The sequence below is a fragment of the Platichthys flesus genome, chromosome 13 (genome assembly GCF_949316205.1).
Source record: "Platichthys flesus chromosome 13, fPlaFle2.1, whole genome shotgun sequence".
NCBI lineage: Eukaryota > Metazoa > Chordata > Actinopteri > Pleuronectiformes > Pleuronectidae > Platichthys > Platichthys flesus.
Window position 1 is genome coordinate 24,397,252 of NC_084957.1, and position 27,290 is coordinate 24,424,541.

Consider the following 27,290-nt stretch of genomic DNA (forward strand, 5'->3'; position numbering starts at 1 on the left):
CATAGGTAGCAGCACAAATCTCTGCCTGACTGACTGACATCTCTCAGTGGATGTCCGCATATCACCTGAAAAATAGCCTTTATAAGACTAAAATACTTTTTCCTACAGAGAAAGGCTCTCCCACCCACAACCTGACTATTAGGTTTGACAACTCTGTGTTAGCCCCCAACCAGACCGCTAGGAACCTTGGTGTAACACTCGACAGTCAACTCTCCCTTACTGCCGACATTATTGCAACACACCTTCCTGTAGATATGCTGCACAACATCAGAAGAATACAACCCCTTCTCACTCAGAAGGCGGCGCAGGTTCTGGTCCAGGCTCTGGTCATCTCATGCCTAGACTATTGCACCTCCCTCCTGGCTGGTCTACCTGATAGTGCCATCTGACCCCTGCAGCTCATCAGGAATGCAACCCTTGACTGGTCTTTAACCTACCTAAATTCACTCAAGCTCCCTTCCCTGGTTTCCAGTGGCTCCACGCATCTGTTTCAAAATATTTGTACTTGGGTAAAATGCTCTGAACGGATCGGGGTCCAGTATACAATCAGGACATAGTCAAACCTTACACCCCAGCCTGTCCACTCTGCTCTGCATCTGCCAATCCGCTTGTAGCTCCCCCATTGCGAGCTAAACATTCAACAAAATCCCAACTGTTTGCTGTCCTGGCTCCTAACTGGTGGAACGAGCTCCCCAATCGTAATATAAAAAAGGAGCGAGTAGCACTTAGCCATATCACTTTGTAGTTTGGAGTTCTTGAATAAAATTGTACTTTCTTGATTCTTGTTGTTCCGGGTTTGTACCCTCATGGTTAAAAGGCACTAATTGTAAGTTGCTTTGGATCGACATCTATGTGCATGTATTGGGGGGTACCAAACTCTCTTACTTTGAGCCAACACAACTTAACTAGTGATTCTTGGTTTCAGATCAGAGAAAGCTCTTAGATGTATGTGTAGATTTAGAATGTGTGTACAATGTGTGTTAATTGGGGAGTGGCAATAAATTAGCCTGATGTTGTCATACTCATAATTCTAATTCTAGTCAGAATATTAGTCTGATACCGCTCCATTGTTTTGGGGAATTGCCAAATTGGTGCCCCCTGCAACTGCAGGCGCCCCTGCTTGATGCTCTGTGAGAAGGGAGAAGGGGAGGGTGCTTGGGGGACAGTTCACCTCTGGGTCTCCCAATGGAATGGACAAGGGGGCGGACGTGGGATCCACTGTAAAGAGCAGTGATTCTCAAACTGTTTGGCGCGCCCCACGAGGCATAAACTAATATTATAGCCGAAACCAATATTTTAACGTCCGCATCTCTTTAACGGCGGAGCAGTAAACAAATCGCTTTTTCGCCGTAGCAAGGGGTCGGCAACCCAAGGCTGTGAAGCCGAGGCTGTGAAGCTGCGTGCGGCTCTTCAGCCCGCCCCGCTCACTAGCTCAGAGACGCATATTGAGAGCAGAGCTCGTTCACGTGAAGCAGCCGGTCAGGGACAAACAAGAGACGGTGTTCAAAAACCCATCTGATAAATTAAACTTTTATCGAATCCCGTAGGAAGGACGCCAAAAACATATTTTTCGATTCTACAAATGCCTTGATTGCGTTTCTCTGTTCCTCTTTCAAAATGAATGCGCTGTCGATGTCTCTTAAAACAGACTCAATGGCAGCATCTAGAAAAGCGCTATATAAATACAGTTTTTTATTTAGATATGAGAATTATATTCCAGTTTTTCAGAAAGATCCTGAGAAATTCTACAAATTTTTTCTTTAAATCTATGATGCTTAATGTTTGGTAAATAATACACTCGCTGTTATTCCCAGGTTAAGGGGGTCCGACCCTTGCACCACCATGATAAGCGCCCATGTGTATAACAAATTTTCGTTCATTCATTGGGATCATGATTTATGGCAATGATTTAGCATTTAGGTCATATTTCTGTTGTTGCTTTGACAACAGTTGAACAGTCTGTGTGGAGAAGATGGCCAGCTGGACATGCTAAGGGTTGACCTGAGTCTGCTCAACATAAGCACCAGCAACTTGGAGGCCAAAATGACAATCATCAATCTCAAACCAGGTATGCCAGTGTATAATTGAAGTCATCACAATGTCATTAACATTAACTATGCTGCTCATAAATAACACAAATAGAACATTTTCTAGTTGGTGCCCTCTGTGGATTTTTGCCGGAAAGATTGGTTACAAATATGAAATACTTGGCCTTTGAATCAACCCTAGTAATATATTGATTGTTATCCTCAGGACCTCCAGGTTCTCCAGGAACTGATGGACTGCCAGGACATACAGGGGGACCGGGGGAAAAGGGCCTCAAAGGTGAGTCCACCTTACGGAACTCCATGGATAAAGTAAAAGCTTGAGATAAAATTATAAAAAAATAGAAGGTGGTTGTGCCTGGTGCTGTTATCACTGAGTAACTGGGAGAACACTGATGAATTAAAAGGAACACCCTGTAAGAGTAAAGACATAGATGTGGCTATGTTTATCTTAAATACACCCTATTATTGATCCATTTAAGATATCTATTATGGCTTGTTCCAATCTTTGATCTGCAAACAACATTAGACTAAGATTCTCTTTGTACAACTGATTTTGTTGTCCAAAACCCCCTTAAGTGGTATGTCCCATCATGACTTGGGTACCTGTATTATTTTTCAGCTCTCCCAGGACCACTGGTAAGGTGAAGGGGTAGCCACTATATTTCAATCCATCTTTCAGTGTATTACGATGGATTGTGACCACTTTTTAATTTGTGGGGATTTTAATGTACATATATGCTATGAAACTAAACCTATGGCTAAAGACTTCTTAAATCTTATAAATTGAATGGATGAAAACACAACAGCAGTTCAGTAAATAATTCAAACATATACATAGCCACAGACACAAAGAGTAATGAAGCAAACAGTTAAATTTCATTCAAAGAAAAAACAGGTAGGATTAACACAAAGTTTTCTTACTTCACTTGTCTGCACCATAGACTGTACACAATGCCCAGCACCACTTTAAAAGTAACAGTATATTTTAGGCCTATTGAAGGAGGAATAACTAATCGCACATCAGAGGAGCAGTGATTCTTAAATGTATAATACAAATCTATTATTCACCTATCGAGAAAGGTGAGATAACACAGATATTGCTAATAGCTTTTCATCTGACTATTATTTTAGACATCTCTGTATGTCTGTCTGTCTGTCTTTCTGGCATGTGTAGAAGGGACACTGCTTTAGTACAGGAATAATTTGTTCCTTGATTCGATTACTTCTTTTAATATCTGCAAGACATCTTTGCTTGTTGACCTTAAATCTACTGTTACTGTGCAATTATAGGTAGACCTGATCTTGGCTAATTATTAATAATCATAAAATATAATTATTAAAATAATACAATAATTATATCAAAAACTAATAAAGTTATCAATTAAGAATAATGAAATTATTAATGAAAACCAGTTCAATTATCTGATGCTTGTTGAAGTTTTCCTGCAGGACATCGATACGCTTCTATGAGTTTGGTAGAGCTTGATTTGCGAGGAGGTTATCTTGATGAGATGAGCCGCAAGCTGCACCTTTGCGCTCCTCTCGTAGAGTTGGATGCGAAGAGAAGATGCGAGCTGTTGAAATCAGGCTTCTCCTCTCAGCAATGCAGGAAGAGAGGCTGGCAGCCTTCCGCCCTCAGACGGATTGAAGAAAGAGATAGAGGAGGGGGACAAGTGGCCTTATATTGCCCCGGGACCTCACAGGTCATGGGGTCCAGAGTGACCGATAGGAGTGACCCTTGTGGCTTTTCACACCTCTGTTTGAAGTTGAGGAATCCCCGGAGACTGGGTTCCCTGTGCTCTGGCTTTTTCAAGAACAATGGAACATGTGGTTACAGGCTTTTGACTACACATATAGGCTGAAGAGAAGGCCTTTGGTTTTATTTAAATTTGTATGTTATATTTTACATGCTTGCTAAATTCGATGTTTTGTGTATGAGGACCAACAATAGTTGATTGACAGCGATTGGAATATATGTTTTATTCACATGCGTCCTCAAATCAACTTACTAAGTCTGTGGACTTGTATGTAGGCTGACTTCTTACTGGTTTAGAGCATACATTACTCCTGTGTGTGTGAATAAGTCTTCATACTTCCCTGATAGTACTGAGTAGCATTAGCTGGGGTCCATCAATAACTTACATAACTGAATGATTCTGTCCAGGTGACATTGGTGTTGCTGGCCCTCCAGGACCAAAAGGTGTCAGGGGACCTAATGGACAACCTGGAGAGACAGGAGTCGCTGGGCAAACTGGTGAGTTTAATGAGGACCATTTGTGTAATAATGTGTGTTTGTTATTCTTAAAGCTGTACAAAGTATGATTCACAAAAAGGTTTAATCAAAATGTTGCTGCAGCATAAATTTCCCACAGGATTTATAAAGTATCCATCTATCTATCTAAAAAGTGCCCACATCACATCAATCACAATGCTGATGGGGACTTTAGCGCTCACCAGAGCTGACAAAAATAAATGGCAGATCAAGTTTGACATATGGAAAAAGTTGGACTCACAGATGTAGGAACCCTATAAATATCTGTCTACTTTGGGAAAAGAATGGCAGCTTTGTATTTAAATCTTACAGCTCCAACTCAAAACTACTTCACTGTTTCAGGGCCACTTGGATTGACTGGACCTCCTGGACCCACTGGTAAGCCTCCCCTTCTATTTAATTTTCTTGTTAATAAGTGTGCCATATCAAGATTATTTGTGGGGGGGTGGGGGGATTCACTACCCCATTACCGTAGGGAAATTAACTAGTTTTGAGGCCACAGTGTTCAAAATTTACCTGTTACACGTTGCCCCCAAAAAACATCAAAACCACTAAAAGCTCACGTATTTTAAATGAACATAGTGCCTCAAAATTCTCATCTAACCTTTCCACAGGTCTTCTTGACCATAACCCTTACGAGTCATCTGATCCAAATTTACTTAATTGCTTGAATCTGGATCTGCCAGAGGTTTCTCCCAGTTAATAAGGGAGTTTTTTCTCTCCACAGTCGCCAAAGTGCTTCATTGTGGAAACTGTTGGGTTTCTCTATAAAACTTAATGTCTCAGCATTATTATGTTATGATTTGGGCTTTAAATTAGACTGAATCGAATCTTAATTTTGCCATGGACCTTTGTGGGAGGCACTTTGTCACCTCGTTTAGATAAGTAAAATTAAATGATCATTATTATTATGATTATTATTATATTACAATGATGTCACATAATAATTTAGCTATAAGTATCAAATGTTATGAATTCCTTTCCTACTAGTGTGTCAATATACAGCACAGCTGCTGCCATTAATCCATTGTTTTGTTCATGTAAGATTTATTATATGCATAGTAAGTACAGGAGTGAACGCACTGAAATGCATTCTCAATGTGGCTTGAGCTCTAATCACTCAGACCACATTATGAATGCATGTCACCACATTCCATTTGCTGTGTAAACATAAATGATTCATATACACATAACAAACGGACTGCCAACCAACACATCAACATACTCAGAATGTCCTTTGCGATGTATACCATTATCTTTATAGAGAGTAGGGAAGTGATAATGGTCACAGGAGACACATTCAAGACATTAACGAATGTTAATACCACTCCTGAACTGGTTCAATGACTTGCTAACAGACACAGTAAAACCAAATGATCTTTACTGTGAGAGGACCATGACCTTCCCTGGTTTCACATCATGTTGCAGGTTTGTTGAAATTGGAACATAAAGCAATATAACGCTTCCTGGATGGAAAAAGTGGATCAGCAGATTTTACTTCTGCAACAGTTCAGTGTCTCTTCCTCATTTTCCTCATGATGCTCATCACTAATATAATATTGCCTATACACTGCTATTTGATGTGAAAAATATCCTTTGCACAGCTAGTATTGTTCATAATCATCACTCTGTCTCTCTGTGTGTGTGTTTGTTTGTGTGTGTGTGTGTGTGTGTGTAAAAACCTGGGCTCCAAGGGGCCACAGGGAATCAAGGTCCAGGTGCAAAGGGAGAAAAGGGAGAACCTGGGACCCCCGGTAAGGGATTAGATATAGGTTGTGGTTCATAGCACAACTATTATGTTTTATTCAACTAGACCTGACAAAAAAGAACATATTAAGAAACAGTTTTTATTTCTCATAGCCTATTATTTTGTTTCCTTGTCAGTGAAAAAAATGTGTAGGGTCTCCATTCATAGAATACCAAGAGTTGTTTTTATTGAAAGAAAATGTAACCATTTAATATTTTGTGGATTTTTCTATTTTAGAGAATTTCTATCTTAGGAAGCACCAAAATATGTGTTTATTTGTGCCCATAGAAGTATGCTTGTGTGTGAGATACCAAAATCATTTATGCTGATTTGTTTTGTACCTACAGGATCTTCGGGAGCTTCTGTTGTTCCTGGGCACAAAGGAGAAAAAGGAGATCTTGGACTTGTTGGTCCACCGGGACCTCAAGGTCAGGTGCATAGTGTGTAACATCTATAATGCTTATACAGACTATTACAGGTCATTATGCCCTCATAAAATATGTTAACTAGTCATGTCATTTTAAATGGCATAAATCATCTTTGAATCCAGGCTTGATTTTTTATATGTTATCAATTATTTGTTCAGTATTAAGTGTTTTTATCTGTCATACTTGTATTAATTATCTTATTAGAATGCATACATTCTAATAAGATTAAGATACATTTCTTTGTTTTAATAATCTTGTGGGCTTTAAAATCCTGATAGGTACCTTCAATTGTAAAGCAGAGTGGATGTTTTTCAAGTGTGACAGAACAAGGAAGGGTTAGGGTTAGGGTTAGGGTAAAATTAACTTTAAATCCACCGAAATCAAATTACAGTTCCAGCAGGAGGAAAGAGATCACATCAAAAGTTGTTAAGCTGTTTTCAAATTGTATTTGTCAAATGTAAGTGAATGTAAGATATAAACGTTTTGGCAACCACGGGAACTGAGTCTGCTCTTTAACTGGTTGTTGCGCAGCTCTCTGTGACCCAGACTATCCCACTTTTATTTACAGTGAATAGGAGTTGCTTTATGTTTTTTTTAACTAATGTGATTTGTTGACCCTTGCACAAGAAAAAAAGATGAAACTATTGGCGAAAACTGCACACACTTATAGAAGTGATCCCCTAAATATGCCTTATTTTTTGCATCAGAATCAATGAATTATTCCTTTGAAAATAAGTAAAAATGTAAAACAACAACACAAAAGAAAAGTAAAAAAATCCCTGGATCTTCAGAAAAATTCAATGGGTTCTTCCCTGAACCATATCACATCCTTTCACCATATTTCAAGGTAATCCATCCTGTCTTTGCATAATCTTGCTTACAACAAATGAGCAAGCCAACAAAAGGATAGGGCTGATAAAAAATGTCATTAAAAATAATGCAAACAATATACACACAATCACTATCAGGGGAATTTTCCCTTACAGGTCCTCCTGGACCACCAGGGACCAAAGGAGACCAGACAGACCAAGGAAACCCACCAGAGTGTAAGTCTGCACAGTACTGACAAGGGGACAACAGGAGCAGCAATCAGCATAGATATGAATACAACTAATAACTAAACTCACTGACTATGACTTTGAAGGTATGTTAAATAAGTCTCCAATGTCTCTAAATGTGTGTATGATGGTGATAGATGGAAGGTCTCATGGAAAAAATGTTTACATCACAAGTTATTGTTAAATCTCTGTCCATGCAAATAACACATGGGCATCTAGAGATATTCTCCACAATAATATTGTCCCCCGTGTTTTGAAAATGTTTGTAGAAATACACAGACAGATGGGCATTTTAAGCCTGCTGCAGCCTTCGCTGGTGCACATATATCAAAAACCACCTTCTACTCTCCAAATGGAAGACAGGTGATGTAGGAGCAGTGGCTCCTTAGCTCTTCACAGGGCTCCTCACACAGGGTCAAAAGGGGGATTGTGGAGCTTCATGTTCTTCGTATTTTTTATGTTTTGACCACATAATATTAGAGTTTTTCATACCTTTAAAAAAATTGTGGAAAGGATTGTAATATGTCTCTTTAAAAATCATAAAATTTACTTTGATGTTCAACATAATATTGGAAATGAAAGAAAAAGCCAAAGAAATTGCATGGGCAAATTGACCCCATCGCACTATTAAATCCTTCACATCTGGAGCTTTTTGCTGTTGCAGTAAATGTGCGTCTTGTGCCCGGGAGATACCGAGGGCGAGTGGAGGTGAGGAACAATGGGCTCTGGGGAACCGTGTGTGATGACAGCTTTGACGCGGTGGATGGCAGGGTGATCTGTAAGATGCTGGGCTTCCAATCTGCCATTTCCACCTACACTGCCAGCCCAGGTAAGGTCTGCTGCTACAAACGCGTCATGTCCTCTGTTCCTTATAAGAGGAACAGAGGACATACTTATCTTAACCATCAACCCTAAATTTGTCTGCATACATGTGGTTCTATGTCTTTGTGTGTCATATTAACTACTAGTTCTCCCTTTTGTTCTGTTGAAATTGCTGTTGACATGATGTTAAATTAAACCACTGTGCAAGAACTAAGAAATGGTAAAGAAGGGTATTTGCTACTAGAACCTCTATTACTTGGAAAAATACCTACTTGGCTTGTAAAAACACAAATTGCTGAAGTGCCAAAATATCTGCAGTCAAATTTGAAAATGGATCTTTACAGAGAACATGTATTGCGAACAGCAGACAAACACCTATCCATGAAGACTGGCGGCTTGTTTATCCACATGCAGAAAATGTAAAGAGCATGAGGAGTTAAGGGCTTGAAATATTTCTTGTTCAACAGCGTGTCTGTGTTTCTAGACTAGTCAAGCTTATTGTCTATGCCGACACCAGGTGCTCCTCAATGATAACAACGATAACTAGGCTCAGATAGGTCCTTCACTTCCTAAAGTCCACCACCAAATCCTTATTGTTTTTATGTGTGGGGTTTCATCCAACCCACTCAAAAAACCTGTCCACCAAACTCCTCTACTCAGCCTCCCGTTCCCTGAGGCCATTAATGAAGCATCCATCTGCACACCCAGTAGCTTGTGGCTGAGCTAGGCAGTCCGAATAGAACCAGCAAAGTAAAAAAAAAAGACTCACAGTGCTCCCAGCACTTTCCAGGTGAGCATAAGCTCAGTGAAGCAGAGATTTGATGGCGTCTTTCACTCCAATATGGGGTTGGTAGGTGAACTGCAGAGGGGCCAGTGATGGCTTGACTTCTGATCGGATCCTCTCCTATGTTGAGGTAAATGGTTCCGAGGGAGAGATGTGAGGAGGGTTGGGGTAGGGTTGTGGGGCGCAGGGCATGGATATAGATGTTTGAGGAGAGGTAACTGAGGGGGGTGATTCATAAAAGGGTCTGGAGGGAGGGCGAAGTCATATCGACAAACATTTCACTCATTGGTGAGTTGCAGGTCTCCTTCTAAGCCCAAGTCATCTTTTTTTACTCACCCAGGGTCTATTTTGAGGGAATAGCATACAGAGTATTAAAGGGCCCATATTGTAGACCTTTCTGGGATTTAATTTAAGGTATTGGTACCACTAAGATGATATATCAGTGGTTTAAAGTAGAAAAAACTGCTGCAATGTTTATCTCCATGTCCTCTCTTCTGCCGCTCTTTGGAGCTTCAGACAGAACAATCTGTTCTCGCAGCTGAAAGACACGTCGTATGTTTACAGCTATAGAAGATCAGCCACATATTTACAGTTGGTTACAAAATAAACATTTTTAGCTGTAAGTTACAACGTCCTGATGGTTGTTCAAGTTTTATCGGGACAGTCAGCCAATGTACGAGTAACGTCCCGAGTTACAGTAGGGAGTTTCACAATGGAGTTTCACTACGGAGTAACGTAGACTTTATATGGCATGTCAGAAGAAATAAAGCGTAACTGCTGGAATCGAGCAGTATCGGCTGGACGGGGTTGAGAGACAAGGGTTATCCCGAATGACTCATACGGGGGAGGAAGTACGAGACGTTTCGATAACATATTTCTTAGAAGGGATTGAATGAAAACGTCTGCGGAGTGACTGTACCTACAGACGCCCTTCAAGTCATTATGGATAGTAAAAGCCCAGAAAATACATTTTACACAATACGGGCCCTTTAAAGTGTCCAATCAGAAATTAAGATAATATGTAAAACTGTCTGTGAGTCCGTCCATGTCCTGTCCATGTTTATTACATAAAGCATCCTAGTCTATCATCTCAAAACAGCACTGTACAGTTTGTTCAGCTTCCAGAGACCACCTCTACACAGTTCTGGTGATCATTGTTTGCAGCTCGAGTGCAGGTATGTGGAGGGGCTTGAGGTAGACTGGAGCTGTATGCTTCCTTGAAATCTGAACACAGTATGTTTTGTTTTCCCTGGTCTTACAGTCCACCATCTGCTTGAAAGTGGGCAGAGATGTTGACAGGGTCTTGTGGTCACTGAGTTGATAATGTCAGAGGCCCAATTTGATCAGGTGTAAGAGGGATATAAACAGCAATAATGGTGGCCTGAAAAAACTCTCTGGGCAACTAATACGGATATATATTCAGCGCTATCAGTTCAATGTCTGGGCTGCATTCAAGTTCTTGGACTGTGGTGTGTCCATTATTGCGCCACCTGTTGTTCACATAAATAGTTCTTGCCACTTTGGCTGCATCTCCTGCTCCCCTGTACTGACTGAACGCTGGCTGCCCTCACAATAGAGTCCAGTATGATTTCAGGAAAGCATGTCTCTGTGAAGAACATAACAGAGCATTCCGAGCGTTAAGATATGACCGGTATCTCCTCTTCCATAGCCAACGTTTCCTCCCAGTTCTGCTGCTCTGGTATTTTCTCCTCAGTTTCCTAGGAATTTTGTGAATTTTGCCATGCTGCTTTGTCAGAAGGCCATTAACTGATCCCTGGTGTAAACAATGGAGACATGGATCCGGTATTATAGTATTACTCCAAGAGCGATGAAAACATCAACTTAAAAATAAAACATGTGAAATCACATCACAATGCTGGCAGATCAAACGTAGCTTACAACTATCGGTGGGACAAAAAAGGCAGAATACTTAACTTCCACCCATGACTGTGCAGGAAGTGGAAAAAAACGTTTGGTACCATTGTGCCTTTATAGACACTTAAGCAGAGGTGTAAAGAAAGGAATTACATTTACTCACGCTACTGTAATTGAGTAGTTTTTTTGAGTACTTTGTAATTTTTTGAGTAGTTTTTGAAATGGGTAATTTTACTTTTACTTAAGTCGATTTTGACTGAAGTATTGTACTTCGCTACGTTGGAAATTATATCCGTTACTGAGTAAAAAAAAAACGTTCAAGGCATAAGCAAATTCTCACTGCAGTGGTAGATGCTGCATAGAGTGGATGACGTTCCCTCACGTGCACGTTCAACATATGAAATGTGATTGTAAAGTTCACTGTTCTCGAAAAATATGTGCGACATGCACAGGGAGCCACTGCAGAGGGGTTGAAGAGCCGCGGCTTGCCGACTCCTGGCTACAGCGAAAGAGCGATTTGTTTACAGCTCCGCAGTTAAAGGGATGCGGACGTCAAAACATTAGTTCGGCTATAATATTAGTTCCGCCTCGCATTTTCCCCTCCATGTCGCGCGACCCACTTTTATGCCTCCGCGCCCGTGCCATCGGTTGGGCGCACCACACAGAGAGAATCGCTGCTATACACAGGGCCGGCCCGAGCACATTTGGCGCTCTATACAAAAAACAATAATTTAATTTTTTTCAAACAATTTTCCATGAAAACGGAATTGCCACTTCAGATGGTATTTTGCCCTGTAAGACTGCATTTCTTTTCAAATAAACACAACAACGATCGACATGGTGCAAATATTTGATTTAGACAGCCTCTCTCCTCAGGAGAAGGAAAACATTCCGTAATGTTCAATGAACGCATTCTTTTTAATTTGTTCATGCACAACACTGCCTGAAACTCAATACTGGCCTACCTGCCTCGGCCGCCTGCGAGCGACTCTTCAGCTGTGATGGATCGCTGTTCACTGCAAAGCGAGCCCGGATGAGCTCTACTCACCTTGAAAATCAGCTGCTGCTCAAACACAACAAGAAGTTTGTAGACTAGTGCTCTAAAGGTGGACCAAAACGTAACCAAAAGTTTAAATATACAGTGGGACAGTGGCATCGTCACTTTTTATTTTAGCTGTCATGTGGTTCATGTCTTGATATGTCCTCCCAAAAGTTCTTAAATGTTGTGTTGACATGTTAAACGTTTAATGTTTGACATATTTAACCCTTGTGTTGTCCCAGCATGTGTTTGTGTGCGTGTGACAGTCTCCCGACTTCGCGCGTGGCGTGTGCAGCAATACAAATTATTTAGTAAACCGCCACCTTATTTTCTTCTTCTTTGTTCTTCTTTGTTCTTCTTCTTCTTCTTCTTCTTCTTCTTCTTCTTCTTCTTCTTCTTCTTCTTCTTCTTCTTCTTCTTCTTCTTCTTCTTCTTCTTCTTCTTCTTCTTCTTCTTCTTCGTTGGTGGAGGTGTAGTTGTGAAGAGAGGAGGTGAAGGAAAGCGCGTTCAATCTTTTTCAGGTTTATATATGTTTATTTGTATGATCATTGTTTTGTAGTGTTTGTGTACGTGAAGTGTAGTTTTCTGTGTGTTGTGCGTGTCTCGTGGCGGGGATGGCGTCCGCAGGGACGCCGCCGATGTCCCTGAGACATGGCGTCAGGCTGGTGCCTCAGCTCAGCTCCACAGTGGAGCAGGTGCTGTTGGCCGTGGGGGAGCAGGTGGGTCACGGGAACATCACCTACGCTTCCAGGATGAACAAGGCGCTGGTGATCTTCTTTAAGGATCCAGACTCGGTCACTAAGCTCATTGAAAGCGGGGTTACAGTAGAGGAGGAGTTCATTCAGGTGTCCCCGTTAGCGGTAGCTTCCACCCGGATCACCGTGTCAGGTGTCCCTCCGTTCATCCCCAATGAGGCGCTGGAGCGAGAGCTGCGGCGCTTCGGGAAGTTCGCGAGTGGGTTCCGCGCGGTGGGTCTGGGCTGCAAAGACCTGAAGCTGAAGCACGTCCAGTCTCTGAGGAGACAAGCTTTCATGTTTCTGGAGAATGAGTCTCAGACACTAGACGTGTCTTTCCGGGTTCGCTACGAGGAACAGTTCTACATGGTTTATGCGAGCTCGGGGAGCATGAAGTGTTTTCAGTGTGGAGAAGTGGGACACAAGAAAGTGACGTGCCCGAACGGGAGACGGGCGGGGGGGGCCGCTGGAGAGGAAGGAGGGGAGGGCAGCGCTGGGGTGACTCGGCCTGCGTGGGGCCGGTCGGCCGTTGCTGCTGCGTCCTCTGCGGCTACTGGTTCTGCTGCTGCGGCTCCCGGTGCCGCGGATGCGGTTCCGGGGGCGGCGGCTCCCGGGGCCGCGGATGCGGTTCCGGTGGCTGCGGCTCCCGGTGCCGCGGATGCGGTTACGGGGGCTGGGGCTCCCGGTGCCGCGGATGCGTTTCCGGTGGCTCCCGGTGCCGCGGATGCGGTTCCGGGGGCGGCGGCTCCCGGGTCGGCTCCGGTGGTACCGGTAGTGCCGGTGGCTGCGGTGAGGTCGAAGAAGAGATGTGAGAAACAGGTTGAAATAGAAAAGGTGGTTGTTGCCGAGCAACAACAGGAGATGCAGTGTGGTCCTGCACAGCAGGCAGAACCACAGGCTGAAGTAAACAACAGTCAGGTTAGTGAGATGGATGTGGAGGAAGATTATGAATCTGATAATGTGTCTCTAGCTGACAGCATCTCACTAAGCGCAGATTTATATTCATTAAAAGAGGTCAATGAGTTTCTGGATGAATCATTTGGCAAAGCAGTGGAAGTAGGGGAGTACTTCCCAGACGTAGGAAAGTTCATTCAGACAGTCAGTACACTGCAGAAGGTGGTGGGGACGGATGTCCTGGATGAGAAAAGAAGGTATAGGCTCAGGAAGCATGTCACTGCGGCTAAAAAAGGTCTACCATGTAATATACGATCCAAGAGAAGAAAAAGTTGTAAATAAAATTGACCATGACCATTCATCACTGGGTGTTTTCGTTCTGCTTTGTGTACCTGTTTGTCTTTTTAAGCTGCATTTTTTATCCTCTCATGGCATTACGGGTAGCCTCATTAAACATTAACGGGGGTAGAAGTGCTCAGAAAAGGTTTTTAGTATCAGAACTTTTTAAAGTAAAAAAGCTGGATGTCCTTTTTTTACAGGAGACACACAGTGATTGCCTGAATGAGACAGACTGGGGAGTATGGTGGGGGGGGCAGCACATACTCAGCCATGGCTCTAACCTGAGCGCAGGAGTCGCTGTGTTATTTTCTCCCTCTTTAAACATGACAATTCTATCCAGCACAGAGAGCATGGCAGGCAGGTTTCTGACTATAAGAGTAGAAATACACAGTATTATTTTTAATTTAATCAACGTGTATGCACACAACCAAGGTCCTGAACGGGTTACTCTTTTTAAATTATTAAAAAACATGTTGGGTAGTGTTGGTCAAGGGGAATGTATTGTAATGGGGGGGGATTGGAACTGCTGCACGGATGTCAATCTGGACCGAACAGGACAGGAGCTCCATCCTCAGTCCTCCTCTTTCCTGGGCCAGACAGTCAAGGAGGCAGTTCTAGTGGACCCGTGGAGGAGGCAACATCCTTCGGCCAGGCAGTACACCTGGATAAAGATAACAGACGGCAGGATCCATGGTGCCCGGCTGGACAGATTTTACATATCCGCTCCTTTTATTACCCGTGTGACAAACTGTCAAATTCACCCGGTTGGCTTCACAGACCATCATTTAGTTCTAGTAGATCTACTTTTATCTCCTGCTAGAAAGCCTGGATCCTTCTGGCATTTTAATGTTAAGCTTTTAAAGGATTTAAATTTCTGTGGGAATTTTAAGCTGTTCTGGGCCAACTGGGAATCAAAGAAAGAGTTGTTTCCCTCCCTGTGTCAGTGGTGGGAGGTTGGCAAGGGTCAGATTAAGGTCTTCTGCCAGCAATACACTGAGTACTCCTCAGGGAACATTAAAAGAGCAATGGAGCAGCTAGAGGCCGACATAAACGAGCTGGAAAGTGTACCTACCAACACGGAGACATTAAAAACTAAAAAAGAACAACTAAACTCCTTTCTCCAGGAGAAGGCCAAAGGAGCTCTGGTTCGAGCTCGGTTCCAGAAATTAAAAGACATAGACGCACCCACTTCTTTCTTTTTTAATCTGGAGAGATCCGTGGCCCAGGGGAAGCAGATGGTGGGTCTCCGGCTGCCGGATGGGAATATAACAGCAGAACCAGCCGAGATGAGGAGACACGCAGTGGAGTTTTATTCCGACCTGTTTGGGGCAGAGGAGTGTGACGCTGAAGCTGTGGCCGAGTTGATGCAGGACCTCCCACAGCTGAGTCCAGGTGAGAGGGACATCCTGAGCTCGGACATCACTCTGGAGGAGCTGACCACTGCAGTTTCGCAGATGGCTGCAGGCAAGTCACCAGGTTTGGATGGATTACCGGCAGATTTTTTAAAACATTTCTGGAACTTTATGGGACAGGATCTGCTGGATGTCTTGAAGGAGTCGTTTGGGAAGGGGCTTCTTCCAGCCTCCTGCAGACGAGCTGTAATATCACTCCTGCCGAAGAAAGGGGATCTGACCCTGCTGAAAAACTGGAGACCCGTCTCTCTTTTATGTAGTGACTATAAAGTTTTATCTAAGGTTTTAGCAAATAGATTCAAGGTTTTTATGAAAGTGTTTATTGGTGCTGACCAATCCTATTGTGTACCAGGTAGGTCAATGCAAGACAATTTGTTTTTAATGAGAGACATTTTTGATCTGTGTACAACGTGTAATATTAATATTGGCATTATTTCCATTGACCAGGAAAAAGCATTTGATCGTGTCGATCGTTCATTCCTGTTTTCCACACTGCAGGCTTTCGGTGTTGGGGAGCATTTTCTGTCCTGGGTGAAACTATTATATAATGATACGTTTTGTGTTTTGAAGGTGGGGGGAGGGCTGAGCAGACCTGTACCAGTTGAAAGAGGGATAAGGCAGGGATGCCCCATCTCAGGCCAACTTTACAGTGTGGCAATCGAACCGCTCCTGTATCGGCTCAGGACTCGGCTGAAAGGCCTGCGTCTGCCTGAGCTGGCTCACAGCCCCCCAATAGTAATATCAGCTTATGCGGATGATGTGAACATCTTTGTCAAGGATCAGGCAGACATACAAGAATTAGAGGGCAGTCTGTCATTGTATGCGAAGGCTTCATCGGCAAAAGTTAACTGGGGTAAGAGTGAAGCCTGTGTGATTGGTCAGTGGGACGCAGGGAGAGTACCCCGTCTCCCTGGGAACCTGACATGGGGAATTAAAGGGTTAAAAGTCCTCGGCTTGCATATCGGCAGTGAAGAGATAGAGAGGCAGAACTGGGAGGGAGTGCTGGGAAAGGTGCAGGTCAAGTTGTCTAAATGGAAATGGTTGCTACCCAAGTTGTCCTACAGGGGAAGAAGTCTGATAGTCAATAACCTGGTTGCAGCATCCCTGTGGCACAGACTCTATGTGCTCACTCCTCCACCGGGACTCATGGAGCAACTACAGAGGCTCCTGGTCGATTTCTTCTGGTCGGGTCACCACTGGGTGCGGGCGTCCGTGCTGTACCTCCCTGTGGCAGAGGGGGGCCATGGACTAACCGACATCATCGCCAGGACTGCTGCCTTCAGGCTGCAGGCAGCCCAGAGGCTCCTGTACGGCCCCACACCGTGCTGGTCGGCTGTGGCACGCCTGCTGCTCTGGAGAGCCGGGGGCCTTGGTTATGACAAACAGCTGTTCCTGTTGAACTCTCCGCAGCACAAACTAACTGGACTCACGCAGTTTTACACCTCTGTGATAGATGCCTGGAGGACACTCACTTTCACGAGACCTCCTGACCCCGCGCCTGGGATGTGGCTATTTGAGGAGCCACTGTTTGATAATGGTTTCCTGGTCACTTCAGTCCTGACATCCACACCCACTTCAACAACGGTAAAAAACAAGTTCAGGGAGGCAGGAATAGTGAGGCTGGGCCACCTGACCCGGACGTCACTTGAGAGGCTGGTAGAGGTGACGGGAATTCGATCCACCAGAATGCTGCGGAGCCTCGTGGATGAGGTGTGGCAGGCACTGCCCCAGGCTCTGCGGACCTTCGCCCAGAACAAAAGTCAGGCGGACCAGTGGACCAAAACACAGGAATACGTGTTTCCTATCCTGAAGGTGAGTCCTGCAGTGGGGGAGTGGACAGAAGAGAGCGGCCAACTGGTAGCCCTCAGGACTCCAGCACTGGGCACCTTCAATAACTCTGGAGGGAAACAGCTCTACCATAGCTGCGTGAAGGTCCTGAACTGTCGCTCTCTTGAAGGAGTCAGGGAGTCGAAATGGATTGAGGTTTTTGGCTCAGACTATTCCCCTAGAGGCAGCTGGCGGGTCCTGTATAAACCTCCGGTGGAGAGACGGATGGCAGACATCCAGTGGAGAATTATACATGGAGCTCTAGCTACAAACAGATACAGAGCTCACCTGGACCCAAGCACTGAGGGGGGGGTGTCCATTCTGTTCACTGCCTGAGACCCTGGAGCACTTAGTGGTGTCCTGTCCCAGGTTAGCTGAAATGTTTAAACAGCTGCAGGAGTGGGTGGGGGGGTTAGGAGAGGTTTTCTCGTTGCCACTTTTTGTGTTTGGACCCAAGTACACAGCAAGGAAAAAACATACTATGGTTTTAATGAATTTTCTTTTTTCTAATGCAAAGATGGCAACCTGGATTAGTAGAAAAAACAAAATGGCTGGGGGAGGATGGACAGATCCACTGCGCTGTTTGAGGGGGTTTGTGGCAGCTCGGCTGAGCATTGAACATGCGTATTTTACACTTACTAGCAATTTGGAGGGTTTCAGGGCTGTGTGGGGGGTGGGACAGGTCCTATGCTCACTGGGGGAGAACCAGTCTCTGGTTTTAACTTTTTAGGGTTGGTTTATGATGTGTGCGTGTATATAATGTTTTCATCCCTTGTCTGTTCCAAAAAAAAAAAAAAAAAAAAAAAAAAAAAAATTTTTGAGTAATTGATAATGTCTCTTAAATAAAGTTATTTAAAAGTCAAAGTCTTCTTCTTCTTCTTCTTCTTCTTCTTCTTCTTCTTCTTCTTCTTCTTCTTCTTCTTCTTCTTCTTCTTCTTCTTATTATTATTATTGTTATAATTTTTATTATCACCGAGCAAGAACAGGCTCCAGTACACAACACTGGCAGGGCTGCCAGTGTTATTATTACTGAGCAAGACTCTTCTTCTTCTTCTTCTTCTTCTTCTTCTTCTTCTTCTTCTTCTTCTTCTTCTTCTTCTTCTTCGTTGGTGGAGGTGTAGTTGTGAAGAGAGGAGGTGAAGGAAAGCGCGTTCAAACTTTTTCAGGTTTATATATGTTTATTGTATGATCATTGTTTTGTAGTGTTTGTGTTCGTGTAGTGTAGTTTTCTGTGTGTTGTGCGTGTCTCGTGGCGGGGATGGCGTCCGCAGGGACGCCGCCGATGTCCCTGAGACATGGCGTCAGGCTGGTGCCTCAGCTCAGCTCCACAGTGGAGCAGGTGCTGTTGGCCGTGGGGGAGCAGGTGGGTCACGGGAACATCACCTACGCTTCCAGGATGAACAAGGCGCTGGTGATCTTCTTTAAGGATCCAGACTCGGTCACTAAGCTCATTGAAAGCGGGGTTACAGTAGAGGAGGAGTTCATTCAGGTGTCCCCGTTAGCGGTAGCTTCCACCCGGATCACCGTGTCAGGTGTCCCTCCGTTCATCCCCAATGAGGCGCTGGAGCGAGAGCTGCGGCGCTTCGGGAAGTTCGCGAGTGGGTTCCGCACGGTGGGTCTGGGCTGCAAAGACCTGAAGCTGAAGCACGTCCAGTCTCTGCGGAGGCAAGCTTTCATGTTTTTAGATAATGAGTCCCACACACTAGACGTGTCTTTCCGGGTTCGATATGAAGAACAGTTCTATATGGTGTACGCGAGCTCGGGAAGCATGAAGTGTTTTCAGTGTGGAGAAGTGGGACACAAGAAAGTGACGTGCCCGCACGGGAGACGGGCGGCGGGGTCCGCTGGAGCGGAGGGAGGGGAGGGCAGCGCCGGGGGGACTAAGCCTGCGTGGGGACGGTCGGCCGGTGCTGCTGCGTCCTCTGAGGCTGCTGGTTCTGATGCAGCGGTTCCGGCCGCGAGAGTGCCGGTGGCTGCGGCGCCGGCGGCGGTGGTGCCGGTGGCGGCAGTGGTTCTGGTGGATTCCGGGCCGGGTGCGGTCGGTCCGGTGGGTCCCGGGCCGGCACCGGCTGCTGAAGGTCCAGCTGTAGTGAGGGGCGCAGAGGTTCCCTCTGCTGCGCCTGTTTCTGAGTCGTTGGCGAGGCAAGAGAAGTTAAGTGAGGAACAGGTCGTAATAGGAAAGGTGTTGGTTGCCAACCCGGAGCAGGGGGTGCAGTGTGGTCCTGCTCAGCAGACAGAACTGATACAGCCTGATATGGACAGCAGTCAGGTTAGTGAGATGGACGTGGAGGAGGACTATGAATCGGACAATGTGTCTCTAGCTGACAGCGTCACAATTAGCACAGATTTATATTCATTAAAAGAGGTCAACGAATTTCTGGATGAATCCTTTGGCAAAGCAGTGGAGGTGGCAGAGTATTTCCCAGACATTAAGAAGTTCATCCAGACAGTCAGTACCCTCCAGAAAGAGGTAGGGACGGATGTCCTGGATGAGAAACGCAGGTATAGGCTCAGGAAACATGTGACTGCAGCACGAAAAGGTCTTCCTTGTAAGATACGGTCCAAGAGAAGGAAAAACTGTAAATAAAATTGACCATGACCATTCATAACTGGGTGTTTTCATTCTGCTGTGTTTACCTGTTTGTCCTTTTACGCTCTATTTTTTATCCTCTCATGGCATTAAAGGTAGCCTCATTAAACATGAACGGGGGTAGAAGTGCCAATAAAAGGTTTTTAGTATCAGAACTTTTTAAAGTAAAAAAGCTGGATGTCCTCTTTTTACAGGAGACTCACAGTGATTCACTGAATGAAACAGACTGGGGAGTATGGTGGGGGGGGCAGCACATACTCAGCCATGGCTCTAACCTGAGCGCTGGAGTCGCTGTTTTATTTTCTCCCTCAGTAAACCTGACTTCTCTATCCAGCACAGAGATCGTGGCAGGCAGGGCTCTGACTATAAGAGCGGAAATACACGGTATTATTTTTAATCTAATCAATGTGTATGCACCAAACCACGGTCCTGAGCGTGTTACTCTTTTTAAATTATTAAAAAACAAGTTGGACAGTGTGGGTCAAGGGGAGTGTATAATAATGGGGGGGGATTGGAACTGCTGCACAGACGTCACTTTAGACCGGACAGGACAGGAGCTCCATCCTCAGTCCTCCTCGTTTCTGGGCCAGACAGTCATGGAGGCGGATCTAGTGGACGTGTGGAGGAGGAAACATCCTTCCACCAGGCAGTATACCTGGATAAAAATAACAGATGGCAGGGTCAGTGGGGCCCGGCTGGACAGATTTTACATATCAGCTCCTTTTATCACGCGTGTGACCAACTGTCAAATCCACCCGGTTGGGTTCACAGACCATCATTTGGTTTTAGTAGAGCTATTTTTATCTCCTGCTAGAAAGCCTGGATCCTTCTGGCATTTTAATGTTAAGCTTTTAAATGATTTAAATTTCTGTGAGAATTTTAAACTGTTCTGGGCCAACTGGTGTTCCAGGAAAGACTCGTTTCCCTCCCTGGGTCAGTGGTGGGAGGTTGGCAAGGGTCAAATAAAGGTCTTCTGCCAGCAGTACACTGCATACTCGACAAGGAACATTAAAAGAGCGATGGAGCAGTTGGAGGAAGACATTAAGGAGCTGGAGAGCGTACCTGCCAACACAGAGAAATTAAAAGGTAAAAGGCAGCAACTGAACTCCTTTCTCCAGGAGAAGGCCAAAGGAGCTCTGGTCCGAGCTCGGTTCCAGGAATTAAAAGATATAGATGCCCCTACCACGTTCTTTTTTAACCTGGAGAGATCCGTGGCCCAGGGGAAGCAGATGGTGGGTCTCCGGCTGCCGGATGGGAAGATTACATCTGAACCAGCGGAGATGAGGAGACACGCGGTGGACTTTTATACCGACCTGTTTGGGGCAGAGGAGTGTGACGGGGAAGCTGTGGCCGAGCTCCTGCAGGACCTCCCACAGCTGAGTCCAGGTGAGCGAGACATCCTGAGCGCCGATATCACGCTGGAGGAGCTGACCACTGCTATATCTCAGATGGCTGCAGGCAAGTCACCAGGGCTGGATGGATTACCGGCAGATTTTTTAAAACATTTCTGGAAAAGTATGGGACACGATCTGCTGGATGTCTTGAAGGAGGCATTTGCTAAAGGGCTTCTTCCGGCCTCCTGCAGACGGGCAGTAATATCACTGCTACCGAAGAAAGGAGATCTGACCCTACTGAAGAACTGGAGACCCGTCTCTCTTTTATGCAGTGACTATAAGGTTTTATCTAAGGTTTTAGCAAATAGACTCAAGGTTTTTATGGAAGTATTTATTTGTGCTGACCAATCTTATTGTGTACCAGGAAGGTCAATCCAGGACAATTTGTTTTTAATGAGAGACATTTTTGATTTATGTACAACAGATAATATTAATATTGGCATTATTTCCATCGACCAAGAAAAAGCCTTTGATCGTGTCGATCGGTCCTTCCTGTTTGCCACACTGCAGGCTTTTGGTGTCGGGGAGCACTTTCTGTCCTGGTTGAAGTTATTATATAATGATACATGTTGTGTGGTGAAGGTGGGGGGAGGGCTGAGCAGGCAGGTACCAGTCAAAAGAGGGATCAGGCAGGGCTGTCCAATATCAGGCCAGCTCTACAGCGTGGCCATCGAACCTCTCCTGTGTCGCCTCAGAACTCGGCTGAAAGGCCTGCGTCTGCCAGAGCTGCCTCAAAGTCCCCCTATAATAATATCAGCTTATGCTGATGATGTAAACATTCTTGTCCGGGATCAGGGGGACATACAGGAATTAGAGGGCAGTCTGGCATTGTACGCAAAGGCTACGACCGCCAAGGTAAACTGGGAAAAGAGCGAGGCATGTGTGATTGGTCAGTGGGACGCAGGGAGAGTACCCCGTCTCCCTGGGAACCTGACATGGGGAGTTAAAGGGTTAAAAGTCCTCGGTTTGTTTTTAGGCAGTGAAGAGCTAGAGAGGCAGAACTGGGAGGGAGTGCTGGGGAAGGTGCAGCTCAAGTTGTCTAAATGGAAATGGTTGCTACCCCAGCTGTCCTACAGGGGAATAACTCTGATCGTCAATAACCTGGTTGCAGCGTCCCTGTGGCACAGACTCCAGGTGCTGACTCCTCCACCGGGACTCCTGCAACAACTTCAGAGGCTGCTGGTGGACTTCTTCTGGTCGGGCCATCACTGGGTGCGGGCGTCCGTGCTGTACCTCCCTGTGGCAGAGGGGGGCCATGGACTGATAGACATCATCTCCAGGACGGCTGCTTTCAGACTGCAGGCCGCCCAGAGGCTGCTGTACGGCTCCACACGTTGCTGGACGGCTGTGGCCCGCCTGCTGCTCTGGAGAGCCGGGGGCCTCGGGTACGACAAACAGCTGTTCCTGTTAAACTCTCCACTACACAGACTGACTGGGCTCAGTCATTTTTATACCTCTGTGATAGATGCCTGGAGGACTCTCACCATCACAAGGCCTCCTGACCCCACGCCTGGGATGTGGCTCTTTGAGGAGCCACTGTTCAACAATGGTTTCCTGGTCCTAACATCCACATCCTCATCAACAACAATACAGAACAAGTTCAGGGAGGCAGGGATAGGGAAGCTGGGCCACCTGACACGGACATCACTGGAGAGGCTGGCGGAGGTGACAGGGATAAGATCTACCAGGATGCTGCGGAGCCTCGTGGACGAGGTGTGGCAGTCACTGCCCCAGCCTCTTCGGACCTTCGCCCAGAGCCAAAGCCATGCTGACCAGTGGACAAAAACAGAAGACTACCAGTTTCCTGTCCTGAATGTGAGTCCTGCAGTGGGGGAGTGGAGAGAAGAGAGCGGCCGACTGCTAACCCTCAGGACTCCAGCACTGGGCCCTTTTAACACCTCTGCAGGGAAACAGCTCTACTGCAGCTGTGTGAAGGTCCTGAACTGTCGCTCTCTTGAAGGAGTCAGGGAGTCGAAATGGACGGAGGTTTTTGGCTCAGATTATTCCCCTAGTGGCAGCTGGCGGGTCCTGTATAAACCTCCTGTGGAGAAACGGATGGCAGACATCCAGTGGAGAATTATACACGGAGCTCTAGCTACAAACAGATACAGAGCTCACCTGGACCCAAGCACTGAGGGGGGGTGTCCTTTCTGCTCGCTGCCAGGGACCCTGGAGCACTTAGTAGTGTTGTGTCCCAGGTTAGCTGACACTTTTAAACAGCTACAGGAGTGGGTGGGGGGTTTAGGAGAGGCTTTCTCGCTACCACTCTTTGTTTTTGGACCCAAGTACTTGGCAAGAAAAAAGAACTCTATGGTTTTAATGAATTTTATTTTTGCTAATGCCAAGATAGCAATCTGGATCAGTCGAAAAAACAAAATGGCGGGGGGAGGCTGGACAGATCCACTACTCTGCCTGAGGGGTTTGGTGGCAGCTAGGCTCAGAATTGAACATGCGTATTTTACACTGACGGACAATCTGGAGGGTTTCAGGGCTGTGTGGGGGGTGGGACAGGTCCTGTGCTCACTGGGGGACAACCGGTCTCTGGTTTTAAAATTTTAACAAAACATCTGGTAATTTAATCGGTTGTGTATGATGTATGTGTGCCTTGAATGTTTTTTAACATTTTCTGTTACACATAATTTTGAATAATTAAGGATTTATTTTGACAATGGGACTTAAATAAAGTTATTCAAAAGTCAAAGTCTTCTTCTTCTTCTTCTTCTTCTTCTTCTTCTTCTTCTTCTTCTTCGTCTTCTTCTTCGCATTACTGAGCAGGAAAAGGTTTAAGCACACAACGGAGGGAGACGGGTCGGTCCGACGTCGCAAGCCTCAGGGTCAGGTGACAAGAGACAGGCCATACGTTACGCCGTCTTGCAGCTTCGCGTGTGTCGTGCAGCTATAAAAAATAACAAAAATGAGTTTCCTTCTTCCTCTTGTTGTTGTTCTTCTTCTTCTTCGCATTACTGAGCAGGAAAAGGTTTAAGCACACAACGGAGGGAGACGGGTCGGTCCGACGTCGCAAGCCTCAGGGTCAGGTGACAAGAGACAGGCCATACGTTACGCCGTCTTGCGTCTTCGCGTGTGTCGTGCAGCTATAAAAAATAACAAAAATGAGTTACCTTCTTCCTCTTGTTGTTGTTCTTCTTCTTTTTCGCATCACCGAGCAAGAACAGGCTCGAGTACGCAAAGTTGACGGCCGGGCTGGCCCGGCGTCGCGACTCTCAGGGTCGGGGAGCCCCCGAACGACAAGAGAAGGGTCCTACGTTACACCGTCTCGCGTCTTCGCATGTGTCGTGCAGAAATAAAAATTATAAAAATTTGTTACTTTTTTAATTATTATTACTGCGCAAGAGTATTTTTCTTCTTCTTCTTTTTCTTCTTCTCTTTCTTCTTCTCATTCTTCTTCTCGTTCGCATCACCGAGCAAGAACAGGCTCGAGTACGCAACGCGGGCGACCGGGCGGGCCCGACGTCACAACTCTTAGTCAATGAAAACCATGTAGAACCATATTTCCAAAAATAGTTGTCCTTTATATTCTATTAATGGGATGGGGGGTTGGCAAGCATCCCCTTTTTACACAAGTTTAACAAAGACATGTAGTAGAGCTTAATTCCTGTATTGTCCGAAACGTTATTATTGCACACATAAATAATCATTAGAATTGTTTATTGCTCTCATTCTGTAGGGTCTGGTAAGATATGGTTGGACGAGCTACGATGCCTAGGAACAGAGTCTGATATCTTTGACTGCCCACACAATGGAATTGGTGTCAACAACTGCCAACACAACGAAGATGCTGGTGTGCACTGCCTCTAAAATGATACAGTACATATGTGTGTCTATACGGCTCATGCTACATTTCTCTTTATTACACTATTTGATTAAATTACAGTGTACTGTCAACATAAGATATAGCCAATAAATAATAATCTCTGCTCTGTTGTCTGCCCTTTTTTGTATGTTTCCATCAGTACCTGTCTTCCTTCACTTCACATCTCTTGCCCGCAGCTTCATGCATGCCATCACCTTTTCATCCATCACACAGATGACTTTGCAGAGGTCAGCGAAGATAAAGTTGCATAAGTAATGCTGAGGAATGGTTTCTGCCTCAAGTATACTGTAAAATACACATGAGATGAGTTCACTTCTATTGTCATCACAGTCATTACACTAAAAACAATACAAACAAACAAAAAATTAAGTAAAAATAAAAATAAAAAAACATCTCGCTTAAACCCTACCCTCATCCTCAGTCCAGGCCACAGCCCCTCGTAAAATGTTTTTACTAAATTACTTCACTAATAACAGACATCTCACAGGAAGACGAGAACACACATGCAATAAACCAGGATGAGGCAGGCCTATGTCTCCTTTCTCTTATGTTGGAACCTCAGTTCTGCTAACTTTAAAGGGGACATATTATGAAAATTCCACTTTTGTAATGCTTCTACACATTAATTTGGGTATCTGGCATGACTACCGTCCCAAAAACTCCGCGCTTTGTTGTGGTTCCTCTATTTCAATAACGATATGTTAGAGTGCCTCCAATGGGATTACGACCGAAACAGAAGTCATAGTCGCACGAAGTACACTCCCCCATAGATCTATGAACTCCCTCACCACCACTCGACCCACCCATTGATGGACCCACCCACTTTTTTGGCAGTCTATCAGTGTCCGGCCGCCATTTCATTCTTGTAAGCCTTGGGAACACTTGGATAAGCTAACTAGCAGCATGAATGAATTCGACAACCGAGATGCTCAGGCGTTAAGGTTGTGTTAATGTTCAATCAAGGGCACGTCTGAACCCTGTATAACTTCCCTGAGAATCAGGGAACACTCTGCGTATCTGGAGCACCACGCAGGAGGGCAGGACCACTCTGATTCTCCAGCCCAGATGGCCTCAACACCAGCTAACAAAGCTTCTGTTACGACAAATACCTGTAACGGCTGAGCAAAGTTTACATTGTATTTAGAGAATAAAAGGTGACACACAAATATAAAGTGTTCCTTTGTTTACAGTATGGCTACTGGTGGCAAAAGTGTATTTTTGTAATCAATGTTTTTATTATACTTGGTATTTTTTTTATTTATTACCTCTGTCCCAGCCAGTACATTTAATACCTATGTTTAAAAAGCTCTGTGGCATTCTTTCTAGCAATCTTTCTGACAATAAAAGTGTATAGAAACAGTTGTGTGCTTTTAATGTTTGATATGTAACATGTCAACAATTGACACGTGTAAGATGAGCAGTTAGCAAAGTAATACAGAGGGAAGAGTAATTTATGTATTGTATTCCTCAGTCATATTTGTATTGCAGAAATGACATATCTCATGCATAAAAAAAAACAACTTATTCCTTAGACATAAAGGCCCATAATCTGCCCTATAGATGTTGAATGCATTCTGTAGTGAAAACACATTCAAACACACAGGCTAATTAATGGAGGTAAAAACGTTATGTCCTACACCTCCATGAGAGGGTGGAGGTATGAGAGGGGTGAAAGGGGGTGGGGTAAGATGGGGGCGGGGTGAGAGGGGGGCGGGGCCCTCAAAACAGGTCGATCTGAGGAGGTCTGTTTTAGACAGAGTAAAAATGGTGCTGTTTTAAATTATCCTTGTGATATTTTTACCAAAAAATGCTACAGACATTTCATTAAGACCCCAAGGAACCATATCAACTGTGGTAAAATGGGCATAATATGTCCCCTTTAAATTCATGGTCTGGCCAGTTGCCTTCTTGTGGTGCTTCATATCAGCATCTGAGTGAGCGACTGTGGCTGAGGGCTTACCCATCTGCATGCTGAAATGTAAAAGTGCAAGATGCTGAACCCCGAATTACCCCTCACAGAACAACAAAGTGTTGCTAATAGATGCACTTTATGAATGTGTGTGTGAATGGGTGAATGTAAAACTGAACTGTTAACAGCTTTGAGTGGACATCAAGACTAGAAAAGCGCTATATAAATACAAAACCAATTACCATCTGCAAAACAACAACACAATTTTTTAAAAGAACATTTGGAT

General features: G+C 44.9%; 1 protein-coding gene across 2 annotated transcripts in view; it reads left to right on the top strand.

The window, feature by feature from the left end:
* The window catches only part of marco (macrophage receptor with collagenous structure), a 75,099-nt gene that overhangs the window by 22,540 nt on the left and 25,269 nt on the right, over window positions 1-27,290 (top strand). The window contains exons 4-12 of one of the 2 annotated variants that reach the window (XM_062401905.1): window positions 1,951-2,068; window positions 2,254-2,325; window positions 4,213-4,302; window positions 4,663-4,698; window positions 6,015-6,074; window positions 6,415-6,495; window positions 7,482-7,541; window positions 8,218-8,382; window positions 24,949-25,198. In XM_062401905.1, the coding sequence (XP_062257889.1) occupies window positions 1,951-2,068; window positions 2,254-2,325; window positions 4,213-4,302; window positions 4,663-4,698; window positions 6,015-6,074; window positions 6,415-6,495; window positions 7,482-7,541; window positions 8,218-8,382; window positions 24,949-25,079 (813 nt within the window). In that variant the 3' untranslated portion in view covers window positions 25,080-25,198. Of the gene's footprint in view, window positions 1-1,950; window positions 2,069-2,253; window positions 2,326-4,212; window positions 4,303-4,662; window positions 4,699-6,014; window positions 6,075-6,414; window positions 6,496-7,481; window positions 7,542-8,217; window positions 8,383-24,948; window positions 25,199-27,290 lie in introns of those variants that run through there. The other variant, XR_009924001.1, reaches the window with a different exon arrangement.